Raw genomic sequence first — 15,669 nt, forward strand, 5'->3', positions numbered from 1 at the left:
CCGCAGACACTAAGAACTCACGTGCACTCTTCCAGCTCCCTTGCTGCTATAACGTAGGCATCTGAGCCAGGCCTGGCCATCTGACAAGCGCTTGCCACAGTTTCCAATTCTCTCTGCCTAATCCTAAGCATCCTCTCTTCCAGACAAACTTTTATATCAATTTTATGCTGTGTCAGAACAAAGAAACACAGGATGTTCACAGAAGCCAGAATTTTCCGTATGATACTACAATATAGTTCTCTGAACTATGGAATGCAGGCGCCTACGGATGAGCCCTAGTGTAAACTGTCTGCTGTATGTGATCGCCAGTGTGACAGCCAGGCATGTGAAATGAAGCACTCTGGTATGGCTGGTGGGTATAGAAGCCATGCACATACACAAGGGGAAAGCTGCTAGTTTACTGTGAACCTAAAACCACCCCCTTTCAAAACTTACCAAAAAAATAAAAAAGAGTCCCCAAAACCAAAACATTGTGGTGAGTGCAGGTTTAGATGAGGGATGAAATATATTTCGAGGCCTAGAGCTTGATCCCCAGGACAAGAAACAACAACAAAAGTGGGATTCCATCCGGGATTAAACAAACGATACAGATCATTCTAGGAAAACCGTTTGGCTTAGAGTAACAAGTACGTGTGCGTGCATACATTTACACATACACGCACACACACACATACATTTCTTTTGGTTCGGTTAAGTCTTGAGTCCTTCAATAAAGCTTTATCATTTATTTTGACATGAAGCTTGTACATATTATCAGAGAGTTATGACAAGGAGCGGTACTTCCTTCTCTACAGAAAAGAGCCTGACTTTAATAATGGCCACTCTACACTCCTGTTAGGTTCAGATTTAGCATCAGACACTCTTGATGCAGAGAACGGGAGTTGGCTCTTTTTAATAACAGTTTAATAAGAGTCACATAAAAAAAATCCTCTGGTAAGGACAGGTCAGATGAAAACAAACATGGTAGCAAGTGGCAAACTTCTCTGAAGAGCTTTGAGATAAAGATGGCGCCTCATGTCCTCCTTTTAAATCAGTACTCTAACAGGAAAACAAACAAACAAAAATAGATGTGTCAATCTGGCATACCCTCTTACTGTGGCTAACACGGACTTTTAAACTACATTTACGCATGGGGTGTGTGAGTTCGTGAGCGTGGGCATGCACGCATATTTATGGGATCCACACAGGTGGAGCTAAGAGGACAGCCTTCAGAAGTTAATTCTGTCTTTTAAGAGTGTGGGTCCGGGGAATCAAATGCCAGCCGCTGTCTAGGCTTGGTTGAAAGTACTTTAGCAGCTGAGCCATCTTGCTGGCCTTCAGTATTTATTTTTTGCTCCCATAGGCCTAGTTCAAGGTCAAAAGATAGATGTGGCTCACTTCTTAATGAAAGAACTTCAACAAGAACAAAGAGAACATACAACCCCCAGGGGGGTGGGGAGGAGCACTTCACAGTTTTTGAAATTGCACTCACCAACACGCCTCTCTGGGTCCCAAAACCTCACATTTTACTCATCTACAAGCATAGATTAAAAATATGCAATCAGGGACTGGAGAGATGGCTCAGCGGTTAAGAACATTCACTGCTCTTCCAGACAACCCGAGTTTAGTCCCCAGCACCTACATGGCAGCACACAACTGTCTGTAGCTCCAGTTCCACAGGATCCAACATCCTTGCACAGATAAACATGCAAGCAAAACACCAATGCATATAAATTTTTTTAAAAAATAATTTTTCAAAAGGATTTTATTAATTTTAGAATTTACCCAGTGAGACTGAGTCTCTTGGGCTAGGATATACAAGTAATTTGGGTTTCAACACTTGCTCATTGTTTTCCAAAACAGCTTGAGGTAGAGACATACGACACATTCTCCTAGGGGCAGAAGCGGGAAGAGAGTTTTCCCATACTTCCGGGAAAGGTCTGGGGGGCCATAGTTCAGCTGCAGAATGCTTACTAGAAGCCTTAGCTGTAGATGTGAGGAAGAGCCACTACTATTCAGCCAGATGTGGGTGGCACAGGCCTGCCATCCAGCAGCTGGGAGGTAGAGGCAGGAAGAGCAGAAACTCAAGGCCACGCTGGGCTGTGCAGAGAAACCCTGCCTCAGAAACACCACCCAAAATGAAACAATCAAAGGAAAATCACTATTCTTTTCAAAACTTGTGGGAAATATTTAGTTTCTTTTGAGGAGTGCTCCTAACTCCAACTCAGTGGTTCTGTTTTCCAAATTTTCAAACTATGTGCAGCATTTAAAAAAAAAAAAAATTCTACAAAGGATATGAAAAGCGGAACTCATTTTTTTTTCTGACAACTATTTGACCATGAGCTCAAGTGCATGGGATTCTCTTCAGTCCTTACAATAGAGATTGCCTTTAATTGGGAACACTACCGCAAAGGCTTTCCACACTGGAGAGGTTGTTAAGCAGCCTCACGACTGTCTCAGACCAACTTTAACTTACAGAAAGCCTCAGCTCCCTCAGAGGATGAAAGCTGGCGCAGCCCTCAACATAGGAGCTGTCAGATTCGACGTATTTACCCAACTCTTTTCACATAACTCCATCTGGATGCAAAGTTCTAACTGTTTTGTTCCCAACACAGCACAAACCAGGATCTAGTTAACAGCAAAGGGCCCCGACAGTACAGATGCCTTACACAAGATGTTCCCATTACATTTTTCAAGTTGGTTTACCCCAGTGAAAAAGCCAGGGTGTGGGAACTATTAGAAAGACAGGACTTAGGAAAAGCAGTAGTTACTCTTAAAAGGCCAAGGAGAAACTTAAATCCCAAGTCCCATGTTTTGAAACTGGAAACCTTTCAAAGGCAAACTGTGCTGGCTGCCTGGCCTGCCTGGAAGGCACGGGTGCTGGGCATCGTTTAAAGTGTTATTTCCCATGATCCTGGCACCATGAAAGAGGACGAGAGTCTTTGCTGAGAGATTTTGTTTCTCTACAGGGAATTTGGCTTGAAGACCCTGGTCCTGGGAGGAAAAGAGGGTAGGCACCTGTTTGCTTGGCAGCTCCAAACCAACAGACAGCTTAGGATCTAAGCTTATGCTGAAAATTACAAAGGCTTCGAAGGCAACAAATAAAGTCTCTAGAATTAGTTATCAGATGAGCCAAAACTTTGGGGGGAAAAAATTAACTGCTTTCTGAAAAATAATGAGAAAGACATTTTGGCCCCGATCCAGCAGAAGATGAATGTGCCCCTGGAAAGAAATTATGTGGACTAAAATTTCTCCATAGTAACAATTCTAATTAATTATTCAAAGCTAGGGGTTGGTTTCCTAAGGTTCTGAGCTAACTATGCAGCCTTCTGTTTATATCATTAAAATCTGCTCTCTTCTATTCTTTGGATCTGTTTACCCAGGCATTAATGAGAAATGTAAGATGGAATCCCAACACCGACCTCGTACTAAAGGCTTCACTTTTGAGGTGAGTTGGCCACTTTGCAGGCTTGGTTTAAGGGATAATTAGTAATAAGTAGATTTTTGTTTGTTTGTTTTTTGAGACAGGGTTTCTCTGTGTAGCCTTGGTTGTCCTTGACTCACACTGTAGACCAGGCCAGCTCACAGAGATCTGCCTACCTCTGCCTCCTCCAGTGCTGGGATTAAAGGTGCTCACCACCATGCCCAGTTTAGAAATTTTATCTAGGTCCCACATGAGCAAAATATTTAGAGGTCTACTGAGCCCCTCATACAAGCATGGAAACTAACAACAATGTATAAGATCTTGGAGTAAAAGATAACTGTTGGTAACACTGTAGTACTAAGTGCACTTAACCATATTAGAACAGAAACACAAAACAGAACTATCACTTGACATTAAGTAATTTTAGAAAGAGCCATTTGCCAACAAGCCCGGATTTAACCTGAGTTCAAAGAGTCGGCTGCAGGGTAGTTCCTAAAGCTAACACTTCAGCTGTACACCAGGCCCAGACTTTCTCTGCAGAGAAACTCAACTATAACACTGACTGTTGACCGCAACAACCTGCGAGGAGGTCCCCACATGGAATGTGATGCTACGGGGGTCACGGTGGCCAAGAATGCACCAGAACCTTGCAGACGGGAGAGACACCAAAGCCAAACTAAGCCATGCTCCTCACAACGAGGGCGCAGTCTGGCGTTAAGTGGGAGGGACACCTGTTAGGAATAAAATTTGATACTCAAAAACACACTCAGTCAGGCAACAGTTGGTCAAGCATAAAATTCTACTCGGTGTGGAACAGGGGAAAGGGCTTTCTAGAAATCAAATTCCTGAACACAACTGCCTTCCTTCAATGTCTTTAACTTTGCTTCCGGATCTGAATGACTTGTTAAAATTATGACCTTTTATAGTCTTGGGGGGAGAAGGGGGAGGATTTGGTTCAAAATTCAAACTTAATTTCTAACATCGTTTCCCATTAATAAACATATATATATATATACATATATATATATATATATATATTTTTTTTTTAATTAAAAGGATGGAGGTGGAGAAATGGCTCAGTGGTTAAGGGCCCAGCTGCTCTTCCAGAGGACCCAGGTTCAATTCCCAGCACCCACATGGCAGCTCCCAACTATCTGTAACTCCAGTTCCAGGAGATCCAACACGCTCACACAGACAAACATGCAGGCAAAACACCACTGAACATGAAATAAAATATTTTTTAAAAAAACAACAACAACGAGCACACTCAGAAATGCAGAGCTCCTCACAGCCTCTGGGATGCTGTGCGTACAGAGCCCCTGTGCCTTCCTGAGGTGAGCCTGAGGTGATGGGACCTGCCTGCCCACGGTAGCAGCTCAGCTGCTCTCTGCGCACTTACCTGTTTCCTTCCTGCTTCCCTTTCCTCCCTCTCGGCTCTTCTTCAGCACGGCCTTCAACATCTTCAACACTCTTTTGTCTCTAAGGAGAAAAGGGAAGGAGTTAAGTGAAGGAAAAATTGGGAATATCGTTTGCATGTCACCTCATGTGTAATTCATGCTCCGAAAAGATCTCTCTCCAGGATAACATAGAAGGGCCTTAGACTGATGTTTGCTTCCTATAAATAAACATGTGGTGGGAACTTGGTGGCGGGGACACAAGGAATGCTTCCTAACTTTCAGGGAAGACCAGAGTTCACTGTCGTAGTTACAACAGCCACATGCAAGGCATTCCGGGCATTCCACATCTAATTAGGGTTACGAGGCTAAACCTGGGCCCATTACCAGCAGTAAGATATCTGGTATGGTCATATACTTTGCCAGCCCTAATTCATAACAACAAAAAGAAAAAACAGAGTTTATGGTTAATAAGAAAGAAGCTACGTGGTCAGAAGAAAGTGTCTTACAGGTGCCGCTTATTAGAAAGCCATTCTGGAAGGTTACTGGATTGGAACATACCTCACAAGTATTTGCAAGCTAAATACAAGACGAAACACAGTTTAACCCTGATGCCAGGTGGCCCAATCAAACTGCACATCCTCCCGTGTGTTTTTCCTATATATAGTTAGGGCTTTGGGAAGGAGATGAGAATAGGCTATGGATTGCTGCTGAGTCCTTTAAAAAGAAAACAACAACAACAACAAAAAACTGCATTCTGCATGTGGGTGGTATGGAGTTTGTAAAAACAACACAATGGCCCAGGATTAAGATGAAACTGGAAACCATCCCTACAACAACAGACAATGGGACTATTGTTTCCGAATGGGGCCGATGCGCCACAAAGAAGGCAGAAGGCATGCAAGCAGCTCCAAAACCAACAGGGGATGTGGGGGTGGGGAGATGGAGAGCAAGGAGAGGCAGTGGGAGAAACTTCCACTAGAGGGGGAATCTCAAACCTGCCTCACTAACTTGAAAGCTTCAGGTGGCCTCCGTGTGACAAGACACGTCACTGCTCAGAGGAAAGCAGTTTGGGGAGGAGGGGTTGGAGAGGGGCAAGGGGTCTCGATGTGCTATACACAGAGCCACAACAAAAGCAAGCAGAGTGACCCTTCTTGTCATGTGGTCCAAGGCTGTATTTATTTTTCCAAGCCTTTGTTTTACCAACGGAGAAACAGAGACCCTGGGAGACTTGACTCCACCCGGGGGTCACTCAGCTAATTAACAGCAGGGCCTGATTCCGACAGTGCAGAGTCCCAGCTGGGCCCTGCCTCCCTCAGCCGGCTCATCTTCTTCAGAGGCTGCTACCCTCTCCTCTCAGATCAAGAAAAGCTTTGGGCAAACAGAACTGAAAGATATGAGGAGGATAATATCTAGAAAGCCATAGCAGTTATTAGGGTTAAATCCTCGTACAAACAAGCACTTACACACAAAAGGAGCAAGGCTCAGACCCAATTCTGCCTTTGATATGCTTCTTGAATCTGCGCAGGGCCCATTTCCACATGGGGCCCTGTGGAAACATAAGACTCTCCTGAAAACAATCCACAGTGATGTGGTACGTTTAAAAGACCATGAAAGCCACACGTGGTGGCGCACACCTGTAATCCCAGTTGTCAGAAAGCTGAGGCAGGAGGATCACCAGTTTCACCCAGGGGTACTAGCAAGACTGTCTCTAAAGAATTTTTGTTTGCTTTAATTTAAAGAGGTGAAGGGAAAACAAGATAAATAGATACCTAATAGGCGCACACATATTTTTCTTTTTTCTTTTTTTTTTAAACCAGAACATTTCTTTTTTGACGGATTGAAATCCTCAAAATGAACCGGATGCTGCAAAGGCTGCCCTCTTGGTTTAGGTATTGTTCCTTCATGGAATCCATGTCTGAATGTGCAATAGACACTCTCATCCGCCCAGTCCCGGTAGTGTTCCGTCCCTTAACCTTGGCTCTCCAGTTGAGGTATAACTCCTCCTCTTGCACTTCACATGGAAGCCACATTTGTCACAGGTCGACTTCCGAAGGAAATAAGCCTTAGAGCCACAAGGGCGGCACAACGCCAGCGTCTTACTGCTTTCCAAAGGACGATGTTCCCAAAGAGCACACGTTTTCTTCTTGAGACCAACTGTGGGGTTTGCAATTTGTGAAGACTACACACTTTAAAAAGGAAAATGTGCATGGTGGCGCGTGCCTTTGATCCCAGCCTGCAGGAGGCAGAGGCAAGGGGACCTCTGGTCTACAGAGTGAATTCCAGGACAGCTGAGGCTACACAGAGAAACCTTGTCTGGGGGATGGAGGGGCGGGGCACTAGCCACAAGCTTGGCCTAGTCCCCTCACACACGCTGTGGAGGGCCCGTGCTTGACCCTCTCGCCAGCTCAGGCCACATCATGTCCACAAAGCTTTCCTTCCTTGGCCATCAGGTCATTTCCTAATTTGCAGCAGAATCACCATGCTACCCAGCAAGTTACAAAGCAAGGTCTAGGTGACATTGGTTTTTGGCATCTTATCCCAGATGGCCCTCTGGCCTGTGTAGGGAGCTCAGCTGTTTTTAGGACAGTCACATCGCCTGAATCAGCGGTCTTAGGTGTGAGAGGCTATCAAGTATCTATGGTAAGTTTTTCTCCTAGGCCCCACTCTTTCACAGACAGCTGACTCGGGGGAAAGTTCAAATTTAAGGACAAAAGCTGTCCAAACAATGACAACAAGAAACAGATTATACGTGAGAATACAAAATAAGTATCCCAACACTACCACAGCATGTACGCGCGCACACACACAGGAAAAAAAATAAAGACTTCGCAACAAGTTAAATTCTGAAATCAACAAAAATTCAACTGAGCCATGGAAAATCATCCATGGCCTAAAATCCACAAGGCAAACAACAACAACAACAACAAAATCCATGAACAAAAAAGAGGCGGCAATAAGCAAGCAGGGCTAACACTGCATCCTGCAGAAGGTCAGCCAGCACACGCATTGCACCTGTGTCTGCACATACACATCCGCATACAGCTCTGGAAACAGATACAGTTGCCTCAAGACGGTTTATTAAATGAAAACATGACAGAACCATCCAGGATGCCCCCGCTGCCCCTCCCCCATTCTCCTCACAAAGCAGCTCCTAACTTGGCTCTCTTCTCAGGGTACCACCAGTGAGTGAAGTGAACTCTCCAGTCACACAATGGGCTCACTTGCTAGCAGACAGGACTCTCGGAGTAAATTAGTAAGCGGGTGTTCTGGATCTAAACAAAAGCTCTCGTGAGCTTTGTTGTAATGGACATCACTTTGCCAAGTCCCATCCATTTTACAGAGCAGTGAGTTTCTTGACCCCAGTTAGAGGACCACAGTAAGACAGTAGCAATTCTTTGGTGGCAATGGCACCAAGAGGCAGGTGCTCTTGGAATGCACCCTCTGTTCATCACACGCTTCCTCCTCAGAAGGCAGCCACTGTCACTTCCCTCTGACAAGCAAACAGAGATGGCACAGAACCTCCTGGCCCCAGGCACAGAAATTCTGACCCAACTGATGAAAGCCCAGCACACTGAAAAGAAAATGCCAGAAGCTCTCAGCTTGCTCTGGCAGAGCCATGCATGCTACAAGGAGTACTCCGGGACAAGTGTTACAAAGGAAAGCGCAAGCCATGTCCTTTATTTCAACTGCAAAGGCCATGCCAGACACCAAAGGCCTATCTGGTCAAGCCCGCCAAACAGCAACCCCCAATTTCTGCCCTGTGGAACTCCAGCTTCCATGGCAGAATGTGGAACAAATTTATGGTTAGATTCCTTTAATACTAACACCTGAGAACAAAGGCAGGCAGGACTCCCTGAGCCCCGAGTAGTCTGAGGACAGCCAGGGCTACACTGAGAAACCCTGTCTTAAAGAAGAAGAAGCCATTCCTTTGTTTGTTTGTTTTGTTTTGTTTTTTGAGCTGTACACCTGCAATCTCAGAACTTGGGAGGCTGAGGCAGAAGGATCACATGAGTCGGAAACCATCCTAGGCTACATAGTGAGACACTGTCTCAAATGAAGAGGAAGAGATGGTGATACATTTCAAAGCTGGGCTTGGAAGCTCACAACTATAAGCCTGAAGTAAGAGAACTGTAAGTTCCAGACCCACCTAGAGTACATGGTGAGGCCCTGAAGGCAGAGACAGAAAGAGATTTCAGGGTACAGAAATCATCTTTACAACCTTAGGTTAGACACTTTTGATGGGGGGGAGGGGGGGTGTGAGGCACAATGGTAAAGTTCTGCCCCAATCAGCTCAAGGCTCTGGATTTCATCTCTAGCATCACTGGATGGATGGATGGATGGATGGATGGATGGATGGATGGATGGATGGACGGACACAGAAAAATGATAGATGATAGATATGACAGACAGGCAGACAGGCAGACAGGCAGGCAGGCAGGCAGGCGAATAAACAATATTGAGGAAGAGAAGGTAGGGCAAGAGCGTGACCTTTCCTTCGTCCATGACAAGGTGTCATTGCTCACACCTCAGTAACAGACAGATTAATAGGAGACAAGGCAAGCTCTTATGTGACATGAAAGTATTCACAAATGAAGACTCAAACAGTCAGGAAAACTGAATTTTTAATGCATAGGCTTGGTATTAACCAATAACAATAAATTCTGAGGAACAAAGCAAGGCCTATTAGTCTAGTCTTCCCGGCCCCCTCTGGGGTAAGATCTCTGGAATGAGGGCCTTAGGGACTGACTTTAAGGCAGATCAACAGAAAATTCCTTTACAGGCACACAAGAGTGTCTTCCAAGACAGCCATGCACTGTTCCTTCTTGCTACTGCTGTTATCATCTGGCAGATGGCTAGATTTTAAGATACCGTATTTCAAGAACCAAGAAAAGAACTGAGTAACCTTTAGGCTACTAGAGATAAAATTAAAGTTTCCTAGGAGGCTCATTTAAAAGAAAATCAGCAGTGACTCATGCCTCCCCCCCAACACTGATACCCTAGGGTCACCTAGATCCCTTTATTTGTTACAATTCCTTGACACCTGAATTTCCCAGGCACGGCAGGCTTATCCTTTAAACATCTATGGGCCACTGGGATGGCTGGGTAGATAATGCACTTGCCACTTAAGCACAAAGACTCAAGTTCGAGTCCCCAGAACCCACGGAAAACCAGAAAAGTCAGACAAGCCGGTGTACATCTGCAATCCTAGTGTTCCTACAGTATGTCGGGGGAGAGGAGACTCTGGAAGGTCATGGCCAGCTAGTCTGTTACCTGTAGTAATAAATAAAGTAAGAGACCTAAACAAGGCAGAAGGCGACAAATGACACCATATAGACACGCAGACGCGCATATTCGTGCACTTCCTCTATACATACGCGTGTGCACGCACACAAAAAGAAACTCCTCTAGAAGTTGCGCTAATCCTCAAAGGTTTCACTTTTGGTATTTCTCCTTTAGAGCATCAAGTCGTTGAGGACAGACACAACGCCTCTGTGTCAAACAGCACAAATTTCACGGTGCACAGTATACTACCATTTGACATAGAACAGAACACCCTAGGAACCAAAAAGAAAATCTCAACAGAAGGTAAAATCTACCACAGTTGTCAGCCACTGCAAGCCATGGACTAACACTAGCTTTATAGGGCTTGTGATCGTCATGCATTCGTGCTGTCTCGGCAAGCTTATGATACACTCCTAGCTGAGGGGCAGGGGCTATGTTTATTCTTTAACAGACACAAACAGAAGCCGGAGCACAGGCTCCGCACCCACTCTGTTCTCATTATTTGTGGATAGATTTAACCAGACTCAGATGAACACCGATGAGCGATCTCCTCCCAAATCAAGCAATTAACCAACATTTACAGCACTCTAAAACACACAGAGGGTGCTGGAGCCTCTGTCGCCTACCCCAGACCTCGCTGCTGACCGCCGATGCCACCCCTCACCCCACCCCCACTGTGCAGTAGCAGCCTAAAAGGTTCAAACTCGAAGATAGCAACCCTCAAGGACTGGCTGATTGTGAATCTTAAGGGAAGAGGAGGCCCCAGAATAAGAGCACAGTTGCTGGAGTTGGTGCTGTTGGCACGGCTGTGCCATCAGTATCTTAACGAAGGACTTGGTAGATGGGCTTGCCCTTGCTGATGTCCTGCAAGACAAACTGAAGGGAGAGATGATGGATCTCCAGCCTGGCAGCCTTCTCCTTAGAACACCAAAAATTGTCTCCAGCAAAGACTACAATGTGACTGCGGACTCCAAGCTGGTCATTATTTGTCAGGAAGAGGGAGAAAGCCGACTCAATTTGACCCAGCGAACTGTGAACATCTGCAAGTTCAGCGTTCCCAACGTTGGGAAGTGCAGTCCGAACTGCCAGCTGCTCGTTGTTCCCAGCCCGGTGGATCTCTTGGCCTACGTGGCTTGGGAAATAAGCAGTTTTCCAAAAAACCAAGTCGCTGGAGGTGGTTACGATCTAGAGTCCGCTTGGTTCCACTACCTGATGTTCACCCGTTAAGCTGTCATGATGAATCCTAGGGGAGCACGGAGACTCAAGTGTGCCCGTGTGGAGCTGTGTGAATGTTGTTGGCATCTCCCTGAAGAATCTGAACCCAGAATTAGGCACTGACACAGACGAGAAGCAGTTGAAGAAGGTTCACAAGCAGGTGGCTGACAGCGCCTATGAGGTGGTCAAACTGAAAGGTTACAGTCTTGGGCCACTGGCCTGTCTGTGGCCGACTTGGCTGACAGCATAATGAAGACTCTTAGGTGGGTGCACCCCATTTTCACCATGATCAGGGTCTCTATGAGATCAAGGAAGATGTCTTCCTCAGTGTCTCGTGTCCTGGGACAAAATGGAATCTCAGATGCTCTGAAGGTGACTCCGACTCCTCAAGTTGAAGCCTGCCTGAAGAAGACTGCAGAGACGCTCTGGGGGATCCAGAAAGAGCTGCAGTTCTGAAGTCTCCCCATGTCCTGGCACTTCACTGGCCAGGCTGCGGCAGGGTCTCTATGGAGACCACACACCATCTCCTCCTCATCTGAGCTGTGGTTAGTGCAGTTTGCGTTCAGGTGGGCAGGGATAAACCCCAGTTCCTACAGCTTTACCCCCATGCCAAGTGGTACTTGTGTAGTGGTAATCTGGTTAGTGTGACTGTCCCCGAGACACACTGCCAACTGTGTGCAGGCTTCAGTTATCCTACGAGCCTGCTGTGTCACTGTGCTGCTCACCCTCACCAAACATGCCTAGGCCAACGACTTCCCAGTTAGTCACAACCTGGCTCCAGAGTGCAAGTCCATTATGCATATCTTGTGAATAACTGTTCTAAAGGATACTATTCTGTGTATTATATGTGTCTGTAGTGTACGTTGCAATATTATATAAAATAAGATCTGCGTACGGATGATGCAACCAACTACCCAAGTGTCACGCCAATGAAAACACCAAATAAACCTTGAACAGTGAAAAATACATACATACGTAAGTAAGTAAATAAGTAAAAATGGACAGAGGTCATTCTAATATGGTCTCACTTGCAAGGAATGTATCAAAACTCACTGAAATCCAGCTTGACATCAGGAGATGAGATACCTGCAAAGAATATGTAGCATTTCCTAATATCGCTCATGCCCACACCTGAATTGACCTGAAAATGTCAGGTCCGTTATCTCAACACCTAAACTCTCATGCTCTACACATCCCAATTCAAGGAGCATCTCCTCTCAATTTACCTACCCACTCAAAGCAAAACGCTCTGAAGACGTTTCCTTTCTTTGGTCAAATTAAAGTGGAGCTGAGGAGATGGCTCAGTGGTGGAGGACACATGTTGCTCTTGCAGGAGGCCTGGGTTTGGCTCCAAGTATCTGTGTGGTAGCTCTTATAGAACTCCAGTTCTGGGGGATCCCACACCCTATTCTGGACTTGTGAGCAACAGGTATGAGAGAAGTGCACAAAAATAAATGTAGACAAAACATTCATTTATATAACAGATAAAAAATGTAAAACAAGGGGCTTAAAAGAGGTTAAAAGCACGGTATGCTCTTCAGAGGTACTGAGTTCAATTCCCAACAACCACAGGGTGGCTCACAACCATCAATTATGTGATCTGGTGCCCTCTTCTGGTATTCAGCTGTACATGCAGATAGAGCACTAATGTACATAAAATTAAAAATGTAAAACAATAAAATAAAAAAATAAATGAAAAAGTATTAATAATATTTACAGATGAAACAGAGTAAATTATGTTGCACGTGAGTATTAGAGCCATTTTACTTCAGAAAAGAGAAACATCAAAAACAGCCTTCATGTTAGTAACTCAAGTTTTTTTGGGTTTTTGTGACAGGGTTTCTCTGTGTAACAGAGCCCTGGCTGTCCAGGGCTTGTAAATCAGGCTGGCCTCAAACCCACAAAGATTCCTCTGCCCTCTGGCCTCTGCCCAGAGGCCTACTGGAGGATTAAAGGCATGTACCACCACACCCAGAAGTAACTCAAATATTTAAAGCCCATTCAGTTCTGACTTGTAAGCCCACATCCACTGTTTCTCAAAAGAAAGGAAATGCATGGTACAGTAGGCCAGCAGCAAACTACAAGATGATAAACAATATAGAATAATACAAACAAGAGACAACAAAGCAGAAGGGAGACCACCAAAAGGTCTGCTGGAGGTACCCTGGGAATTCATGAGCAACCTGCCCTACAGAAGTGTCCTGGAAGCAAGAGCACCATCCGCATTGCTTGAGAAATCCCAGGAAGTTGGGAAAGTACAACTGATGAATGACTACTTAAAAGTCCAGAATTGCCTCCTCCAGCAATAGAAGGAAAGCAACAACCCTTGTAATGCAGCTCTGAACAAGTGAGAGAACTTCTCCGGGCTTCAGAGACATAGCATGTAAAGCATTAAGGCAATCAAAAAGCAACTGGGACAATAAACAACTGGCCTTGGTTTTCCTCCACATGCGGTCTGAAAACACGGTACCAGGAGGCGGTGTTGTCTACAGCACAAAGGCCTCGCCTTTCGATGCGCATTATTCAAACTTATTCTACAAGCTGACTCTCCAATTCTAGTACCACTTACCTGGTTGTAAGTTAGGTTTACTTTAACATTTTTGAAATGTGTGACATTAAAAGCTAAGCAAATCTGCTGGGTGTGGTAGTGTACCCCTGTAACCCCAGCACTCAGTGAGGCAGAGGCAGGCAGATCTCTGTGAGTTTGAGGCCAGCCTAGTCTACAAAATGAGAGGTTAATTCCTGAGGCGAAATCACTAGACCACATTCCTTTCAGAGCAGAGAGGGCCAGCAGCAGCCCCCTAACCCAGATAAACCTCAGGGTGTGACTGGAGTCACGCAGCCCCTAAGAAAGCACATGGGATGTGCTAAACCCACCCCTGCTACAGCCTGACCTGCACATAACGGGGCGGTACTAGAGGTCAGGTGTCCCCCAGGTAGCCAGGCCTGACCGTTTGCAGTCTTGGTGCCTAAAAACAGACCAATCATTTTAAAGGTCGCCTAAAAACAGACCAATCATTTTAAAGGTCAGCTTCCCTAGAGACCCTCTTACCCAATTTGCCCCTTTGTCTTTGTAAAGGGCAGTCTTTTATTACAAGCTCAAGCTCGTAGTAAAAGACCCTTGTGTGTTCTGCAATGGAGTCGATTCCTGTAGGTCTTTTGGGGGCTCGTGAACTGGGTATAACAAAAGTGAGTTCAGGACACCAAGGCTACACAGGGAAACCTTGTCTCAGAAAAACAAAACAAAAAACAACAATAAAAAAATAACTAAGGGTTAGAGTCATACTATGAATTTTTTTAAAGTTTCAAGGCATGAATTCAAACTCACACGTTTAACAAAATTAGGGCTGAAGAGTCACTTCAATGGCTATGAGCACCTGATATACAAGTGTGAAGACCCAAGTTCAAATCCCTCACACCTACATAAGAGAGCTGGTGTGGGGGGCTGGAGAGATGGCTTGGCAGTTAAGAGCACTGGTTGCTCTTCCAGAGGACCTGGGTTCAATTCCCAGCACATGGGGGCTCATAACTGTCTGTAACTCCTATTCCAGAGACGTGACATTTATGCAGGCAAAACACCAATGTAACTAAAATACAACTAAATAAATTATTAAAGAGAGAGAGAGAGAGAGAGAGAGAGAGAGAGAGAGAGAGAGCTGCTGTGGTCCTACCCTTCTTTAACCGCATCACTTCCACAGGCAGAGACCGGGGCAAGACCACTGTAAGTTGTTAGCTGCCAGCCTAGCTTCAGTTTCAGTGAGACACAGAAATTGAGCCAGCAGAACACCCAACAGTCTTCTCTAGCATCTATATGTGTACTTGCACCTGCACACACACACACACACACACACGTATTCAATGTTTAACAAGCAGAAACTCCCTATAACAATGACATCACTTTCAACTTATTAAAATGCTCTAATCCTCCTCAACATCAGGAGAATTTTGAGTTGCTATAAAATGACTATGTTCAGTTTTATAGAGAAGCTCTCATCTTTATAATTACTTGGCAAAAAAGGAAACTTCCAGCCAAAGCTACACCGAGAAACCCTGTCTATAAAGAAAAAAAGAGAAGAAACTCCACTTTTGGCGGCATCAGTGAACATCCTACTTCCTTTTGTGTGCAGTGGCCTTTTCCTATTAACAAAGAAAAAAACTGTTCAGTTCAACTTTTTTGTTTTGTTTTGTTTTGTTCAAGACAGAGCTTTTCTGGCCTGGTTGTCCTGGATTCACTCTGTAGACCAGGCTGGTTTCTAACTCACAAAGATCCACCTGCCTCTGCCTCCAGAACGCTGGGATCAAAGGCGTGCGTCACCACCGCTCAGTCCACCGTTTAACAATGCTTTCTCTGCCTTCTCCATAAGGTCTCCT

At 45.2% G+C, this 15,669-nt stretch overlaps 1 protein-coding gene and 1 pseudogene across 4 annotated transcripts in view; one reads left to right on the forward strand and one right to left on the reverse strand.

The window, feature by feature from the left end:
- Tanc1 (tetratricopeptide repeat, ankyrin repeat and coiled-coil containing 1) overlaps window positions 1-15,669 on the reverse strand; it is a 226,749-nt gene that overhangs the window by 131,531 nt on the left and 79,549 nt on the right. For all 4 annotated transcript variants that reach the window (XM_055600204.1, XM_055600202.1, XM_055600203.1 and 1 more), the window contains one exon: window positions 4,803-4,882. In XM_055600204.1, coding sequence (XP_055456179.1) covers window positions 4,803-4,863 — 61 coding nt within the window. In that variant the 5' untranslated portion in view covers window positions 4,864-4,882. The remainder of the gene's footprint in view (window positions 1-4,802; window positions 4,883-15,669) is intronic.
- LOC129671333 (L-lactate dehydrogenase A chain-like) lies at window positions 10,785-11,754 on the forward strand (annotated as a pseudogene).

This window comes from Psammomys obesus, unplaced genomic scaffold, assembly GCF_907164565.1.
Source record: "Psammomys obesus unplaced genomic scaffold, mPsaObe1.curated_primary_1811, whole genome shotgun sequence".
Classification (NCBI taxonomy): Eukaryota; Metazoa; Chordata; class Mammalia; order Rodentia; family Muridae; genus Psammomys; species Psammomys obesus.